The sequence below is a fragment of the Poecilia latipinna genome, unplaced genomic scaffold (genome assembly GCF_001443285.1).
Source record: "Poecilia latipinna isolate Pla-1442-1.1 unplaced genomic scaffold, P_latipinna-1.0 Scaffold1544, whole genome shotgun sequence".
NCBI classification, from domain to species: Eukaryota; Metazoa; Chordata; class Actinopteri; order Cyprinodontiformes; family Poeciliidae; genus Poecilia; species Poecilia latipinna.
The window spans coordinates 85410-92958 of NW_015114160.1; the positions used below are offsets into that span (position 1 = coordinate 85410).

At 39.5% G+C, this 7549-nt stretch overlaps 1 protein-coding gene across 1 annotated transcript; it reads right to left on the reverse strand.

Moving 5' to 3' along the window:
• Positions 1 to 328: 328 nt before the first annotated feature.
• Positions 329 to 5588, reverse strand: spp1 (secreted phosphoprotein 1). Its single transcript, XM_015058500.1, has 8 exons — positions 5485 to 5588; positions 2715 to 2778; positions 2600 to 2644; positions 2453 to 2527; positions 1959 to 2021; positions 1766 to 1876; positions 1331 to 1657; positions 329 to 766 (listed from the first exon to the last, which is right to left on the reverse strand). Exons 2-8 carry the CDS (start codon positions 2766 to 2768, stop codon positions 362 to 364), a joined length of 1080 nt encoding a protein of 359 aa, XP_014913986.1. The 5' UTR covers positions 2769 to 2778; positions 5485 to 5588; the 3' UTR covers positions 329 to 361.
• Between the last annotated feature and the right edge of the window lie 1961 nt (positions 5589 to 7549).

Sequence of the window (7549 nt, forward strand, 5' to 3'; positions counted from 1 at the left end):
AATGGAGCAGTTCTGACTTGCAGTTGGAGGGTGAATGGGGGCAGAGGACTTCCTGTAGCAGTCGTCATGGTGACCATCCTCTGCCTTCTCCTCTCTGGGACCAGTTAACCTACACACCACAGGAAGCAGGAGGTATTGCCTTGTTTAAATAAACCCACAGCAGGAACGTCTGTTTTCATCCAGAAATAATCAGATAAATAATGCAGGAGAATATTAGAGCTATTAGTAAAGAAGCTGTGGTTTCCCTGTTTGACCCTGCAGTTCTAGTGGCCTCAGGAGAGGAGAGAGGCGAGGTCTGTTCTCCAGGACGCAGCTGTTTTCGTCACCATCACGCCGCCGTCCGCCCCGCTTCCTGGACGCCTTACTTGGCGGTGACGACTACCGGCGTGTCGGTGGGGTTCGGTCCCGCCCCGTCCTCGTCCGAGTCGCTTTCCACGCTGTCGTCTTCGTCCGAGTCGCTGTCGGCGGCGCCGGGCGTGGCGGTGGCCTCCTCGCTGCTCTGGGTGTCCTCGGATTCGGCGCTGGCGCTGTCACTAGGGGAGCTGGCACCTTCCTCCTCCTCCTCTTCCTCCGGAGTGCTGCTGCTTTCGCTGTCGTTGGCGGTGGACGCCCCGCTGCTGGCGCTGTCGTCCTCAGCGGGAACGGCGGCCTGCCGGGCGCTGGCGTCCTGGTCCTGGGAGAGCCCAGAAGAGGCATCCAGGCCCTGGGTCTCCACCTCTGGGGTGCTGGTGTCCTCTTCCACGATGTCAGAGTGGATCTGCAAAGCCTGAAAGTCAGAAGTCATTCAGTCAGAACCGATCTGATAATGTCAGAACGCTAAGAGAAACTACTGATATGTATCAGCTTGGGAACCATTTCTAAGGTTTGGGATGCAAGAGAAGCACAACTAAAGCTACGATCCACAACCGGGTGAACCTTTACAGGAGAGGCCAGCTGACCACATTTACTCCAACAGATCAATAACTGCATATAATTGTGTAAATTAGAATCATAAAAATAATTTAATTTAGTGGAAACAGCAAAGCTGCACTGGGTCGTTTTCTGGGCTGCTTCAAAATGAATGTATTTCACAAAACTGCAATGGAAACAGTTTTTTCACAACACAGGAGTCATGTGATCAACAACCGAAGGCAGAAACTATAACAAAGACAGGAAGTGGGAGGACGATGGTGCGCCATGCTTTTCATTGCATTTCTCATTTAATGGAAATGCTACAACTGCAACAAGACAAACCTGACGCCATTCAACATTGTGAAGAAGGAAGTAATGCTAGTGTTTCCTTCAGAGGTGAACATTTCTGCCACTTCCTCAGAGGAGGACCAGCCTGTACCTTGTAAAGCTTTGGGAACTTCTCCACCTCGTTGCCGTTAGTCATGTCGTAGGCCACCTTCTTGCCAACAATCTCGTAGGATTTGTAGGGGTTGGAGCCCTTCTGGTAGGACTTCTCCTCCACATACATGATGGACTTGTAGTCGTCGGTGTATCCTCCCAAACTGTCCCCGCGACCAGCGTCAGGGTCGGTGACGACGGTCGGCTCGATGGCTTCCTGCGTGGTCTCCGGCTCGACGACGCCGGGCGTTGGGGTGACGGTGACGGGCACCGGGGTGGACGACTCTCCAGACTCTGAGTCTGAGTCAGATTCCTCCTCATCTGTGTCCTGTGATTGGAAATATGGACATATTTAGATAACCTCTGAGTCACAGGACGATTTCAAAAGTCACCAGCAAAGATAATGGAGAAGAAACAAATATAGCATTTTACTCACACTCTCCTCTTTGTCATCATCGTCGTCATCGCTGTCCTCACTGGTGACAGAACTGGTGTCTGCATGTGCAACACCAGCTTTGACCTGCACTGGGAGCCCAGCCGGCGCCTCCTGTACGAACCCAAAACAGGCAAAACTGAAGGATCTGGTGGACAGTTGAGACTCACTTCCTGTCTGATCCCCAGAATCTCACCTGAGTTTCATCTGAAGCATCTTCACTCTCATCTGATGCAGACTGAGCTGGAGCTACAACTTTCTGCAGAAGAGCAGGAAAATTTCATTAATTTCCTTCGTTTAGCTCTAATGGTTTTGAAAAAAGAATCTGGCTGGAGTCGAACAGTGTTAAGCTGGACATGAGGCTGAAATCAGGCAGATTTCCAAACTCAAGCAGGATTTCAATGTGCAGAACAACAATAGGAAGGAAGGAATGGAAGCAAATATTCACAAAATGGAATAAGCAGCAACGCAGATTTACTGTCAACACATCACCGATTATACATTTAGTTAAGGACAAAATAGTATAGTATCACGAGAAAATAGTAAGAAAACTTTTGTTTAAGACACTTTTAAAGAAATTTCAGCTGCTTGGACTTAAAAAAAGGCAAATATATGTCAATTAACTGACAGAAATACTTCATATTACAGTTTTTATCTTTATGCTGCATCTGGATTTAAAACCGATTTTACCTGAACTGGAGCCGATCGTGACTTAGAAAGAACATTTTGCTGTTTTCTGATGACCGGGCGCGCTGGTCTTCTCACCTGTTCACATCACACACATAATAATTATTTTATGCATAAATCACAAACTCATTTCTCTCTCTGGATACTCACCACCTCCTCAGAGCTGTCGGAGCTTTCACTGTTAGGTTTTCTCGCCTAGAAAAAATAAACATCAACTGAATATAATCACAAAAGTACTTCCTGAATTTAATCGAATAAAACTCACCGGTCGGCAGAGAACTGTGGCGAAGAGCAGGACGAAAACAATGGCCACCTTCATAGTGGGAGAACTGGGAACCAGAACAGGTCAAACAAAATAAAACTATAAAACATAACCAAGACACCAAAATACACGTCTGGCGGCCATAACTTCACAGGAAACACAATGACATGTCAAACTTAACATCTGCTCACTGGAGATTCCTGCCTAAGAATGGAGGCTGCCGGGTCACATGACCGTTAACTAGTCCTGGTATGTCACAGGAAGTCATTAAAGTCTTAATTAGAGACCAAAAGGAGAAGTTATGAGTCCCTGAATTAAAACACTTGAGCTTTTTCTCTGTCATCAGGGCCAGAAAATCACATGGTGGTTTCATGAACCGTGAGATACGACAAGATTTTTTTGGCTGAATCGGGTTAAAAAACGGGAAAAAATAAGATACAAGAATGTCTGGAAATAGTCCAGCTGTAAAGGAGATTACAGGGGACAAAGACTGAGCTGTTTTCTTTAAATCAGTCTCTTCACAATAAACATGCAGTCGGTTTAAGGATGAAGAGTGAAGAATAAATGCATTTTTAGCCAGAGGTCGTAGTTACATGTAACCGTGTGGTGAATCTGTTGGACACCGGCTAAAGACTTTGACATTCAATCTCTGCAACTAGTTTCCTTGTGGGAGGATCAGTCTGAATGCCTGCTTCTATGTTTTAATGATGGACTCCTCGTGTAGCGTGTATTTACTGGGTTATAACTGGAAAGCCGCAGCGCAGCCGGAGCTCCATGGACGCCCATAGGACTACATGCGTAGGTATTTTTAAATGTCTATCTTTGTCCTGAGTGCATGACCTTGAAGATGAGGACATTTGGAGTTGAATTGATTGGAAATGAAGTCTTGTTTTCAGGATGGATTTTCTGTGGGTGACAGGAAGCTAGCTAATCGTTGTTTTGAGGACAGAGTTCAAAGACATTTCTGGTCCGTCTTTAAAATTTTATTCAGAGAAACAAGTTTGTTTTGTGTTAGATGAGAAAAAAGTGATACTATGATGATTAAAAACAAAAAAGGATAAATTTGGAAAGTCTGTTAAAGCTAGCTGATGTTAAAGCTAATCGATTAGCATAGCTTAGCATAGCTATGAATTAAATGAAAAAAAAAATCAACAAAAAATTCTTAAGTTAGGTAATTATGAAGTTAGTTGTGCTGTAATACAAGCTATAAAATAAGAAAACATTTAAGTATGGGAAACTAGCAGGTAGCATAATTTTTAATGCTAACGGCTATAAGTTTACTTTAAAGGAGAAGCTGAGTGAAACATACTTGATATGTTTTTTTATGATTTCTAAGCTATCATATGTTTAGCTATGAAGATAATTAAACCTCTAAAGTATGAAAACATTTCCATCTTGGAAGTTAGCAAGTCACAAGAACGTTTTTGATGCTAATTAGCTTTAATTTAAAGGATAAGTTGGAGAAAATATACTTAACTTACTTAAAAATATTTACTGGTGATTTCAAAGCCTAGTTATGACATAAAATATCTTCTAATAAACCTGTGAGGTTAGAAAACATTCTTATCTTGGAAGCTAAGAGCTAGCAGATACATTTCAATGCTAATGGTTAGAAATATCTTTACTTTAAGAGGAGAAGTTTAGGGAAACAAACTTTAATTGTGATTTTTATCATATGTTTAACTATGAAGATTATTGATCTAAAATAAAACCTAAAAGAAAATAAAACTGCTACCTTTTAAGCTAGCAGCTAAAAATTACCATTATATGCTAACTGCTAAACATATGTTTGTTTTAAAGAACCAGAGAAGTGAAAGATACATATTTTAATTATCTAAACCTTTTTTAAATTTTATTTTTTGTCTTGTTATATAGTTAAACTAAAACCTGCAAAGGAAGATTGGAAAGATAACACTTTGCTTTTCCAACAGTTTGATGTATTTTTGTTTTAAAGAATAAATTTAACACAACACTGTGGATAATTTAGAAAATATTTTCTCAGTCTCTTGCAGCAAACAATCTTTAATGATACCAAAGACAACTTGTGTTTATTTTAACATGCATGTGATGTTTGACAGTTTCCTAAAACTGTAAAAAAAAGTTAATGAATCAAAACTAAAAATATGAACTAGCTCCTTTAATGTTGGTTCTAAACATCTGAAATGTTATTTGGAAATAAGGAAATGATGATAATGTGCAAAACTAAATTCATATTATATGCTAATTTTTTTTCTTGGTAATATAAATCTGAGTCGTAATATATCTGAAACTACTTTTAAATCTTACATGAGTATTGATTAATTCCAGATAAAATTGCCTTCAATTAATTGATTGATTTTACTTGTTTTATATTTACTGGTTTGCAGTAGAATAACAGTTTGAAGAAATGTTTTAATTTGGCTACAAGATCAAATCTTCCACACAGATTTTCAAGTCAAAAACAAAAACATTCCTGTTATGACAGCGTTTTGGTTTGAGGTTTTCTGCCAAACTTTTAAACTTGAACTCTGAAATTGTTTCCTGTTCTAATATTGAAAAGAAGAAATGAAAGTAAAGCTGAGAATAGATTGAATTTCTACAGTTATTCTCCATTTAACCCTGAAAGAAAACTACATGTTAGTCTCTGCAGTAAACATTTCGGTTCTGCACTGAAAACAAACCTCACATATCGACTAGCTCAGCCTCTTACTGTGAGTTTAGCTATTTTCACACAATAAGCAAAAGCATCTGTTCAGAACAACAATGATAAAAATAACCATGCATCCATCCTGACCTTGGTTCAACAGAAGAATATCAGCAGGTGAGGTCAGTCTTTACTTTATCTCCTGGACTTTTCTCGGTCTACTGCTGGAACCGAGGCTCCTGGTTGGCTTTTAAGCCCTGGGACCTCGCAGGAGCAGCCAATCAGAGCAGAGTTTGTGATGTCATGAGGTTAACCGCTCCTGGTCCACCTCTCCTCTCTTCTCCCACTCTTCCTGTGGTTGGTGTTGTGCTGGCAGACGCACTCATACATACATACATGCTCAAAACTCCAACATGTGAGCGCGCTCCTGCATTCTGCTCTCTCATGCTGATGGAGTGTGGAGTTAATTTAAGCTCATGTTCGGACAAGCGCAGGGGAAAACCAGCAGCCTATAGATGTAGGTGGCATGACGGTGATTCAGCTTCCTGACAGACAGAAGAACAACGTCTGTCTGAGGTCTTTCCACTAAATTAGGAATTTGTCTACAAAACCAGACTAATTTGTCTCAATTATAAACATAAGTTTGTTTTGTTTTTTTTAGTGCTGTTATGATCTTTTCTAGTGTTAAACTATCTCTCTGATGCACAACTTAATAATTAATAAATAATCTGATGATGTTTTTTAGAATGACCAACTTTTTATTAGAAAAAATAAAACCAGGACACAAAGACTGGTCTAAATTTAGTGTCTATTTATTATCTGCAGGTGAGGCTCCCATTATGGGTTACCATGGCGATAAAGTCTGGAAAGAGGCGGACCAGTTAGGTTCATCTTCACTAACATGGATATTTACAACAACCAGTAACAGATACCGCTAACTAAAAAGTTAGCTATGCTAATGCTAAAGCACTAATCATAAATATTAGTTCTGTTAACACTAAGGCACTAAACCAACATGGTGTTTAGAGTAAGCTAATGCTAATGAGCTAAAGCTGAAACACAGAGTTATACATTGCTGCATTTAGCTTCCCACCAACCAATGAGTTGACCAATCACGTCTCGTCACATGACACATAGTCAGCCAATAGCGACCCTTCGGTTTCCTGCCACTGCATCAACCAATCAGATCTTTTCTTCAACTTCATTCATTTATTTTTTCTTGTAAATTTTATTCAACTGAAAGTTTACAGAACAACCAGATAAATTAGCACTTATACAAAGAAATTAAGTTAAGGGAAGCTAAGTATGCTAAATGTTTTCAAAGCTAGCAAGTGTCCCAACCACTGATAGCAGCTGATTCTCTCCACTGTGTTGGTTTGTGGAAACACAGTTTTAGTGAGAGAAAATATTAAATTTTAAAATCTTTTTAAAGAGGAAATTAATTACTGAGAGAAAATACTGTTAGAAAAATATGAACTTCAGCCCAGCACTGCTTTAGCCAGGCTCACCATCTTCTTTTGACTTTTGATGTTGTTAGTGCTGAAGGTATCGCCACCTGCTGGCATGGCATAAGCATAGCCCCATTTTATAATGGCAGTTTTACAATACAGACAGATGTTTTTCCAAAATGGACAAAATAAATATACAGAGCTGAATATCTGGAAACAAGAAGTTACCTTGATAAGGAAATTTCATAGTTTCATAGTATTAATTTCTATTTAAATAACAACATTTGAGATTGATTTACATCATCACTTTGCTCTTTATGTTGTTACTGACAACCTGCAGAAAAATGCAGACTGCTAACCCAATAATAGCTACTAATGTCAAAATGTGTTTTTTAACATTGTAATCAATGTGATTCTGAAGCTGGGCCTCATCTAGATGCAGAAGTTGTAAAAATACATGTATATATTTGTGTTTCCAAAAAAACAAAGCAAAGAATCAAAGATGAAAAAACTCATATTTATTCCTGATGTTTAAGTGATATAAACTTTTCAGTAGAGCTGAGTTAGTCCAGATACTTTCACCATCCTGCAGAAAAGTAAATTCAGTCTTTGTGTTTTCTGACAATCTGCAAATAAAACACAAGTTGTAGAGATAATTTTAGGAGATATTTGGTCATAAAGTCCAGTGGACACTGGAGACGTCTTTGTTTTATTTTATCTGTGGTGAAAATAATCTACAAACTATCAGTGTTGGTTTTTCCTCGTCG

What these genes read in the sequence shown, in the direction of transcription:
- spp1 (XM_015058500.1), bottom strand. Translation starts at nt 2,768, where the DNA reads ATGAAGGTGGCCATTGTTTTCGTCCTGCTCTTCGCCACAGTTCTCTGC. An exon ending in ATGATGACAAAGAGGAGAGT is followed by an intron (nt 1,658 to 1,765) that starts GTGAGTAAAATG and finishes TTCCAATCACAG; the next exon opens with GACACAGATGAGGAGGAATC. An exon ending in AGTTCCCAAAGCTTTACAAG is followed by an intron (nt 767 to 1,330) that starts GTACAGGCTGGT and finishes TCTGACTTTCAG; the next exon opens with GCTTTGCAGATCCACTCTGA.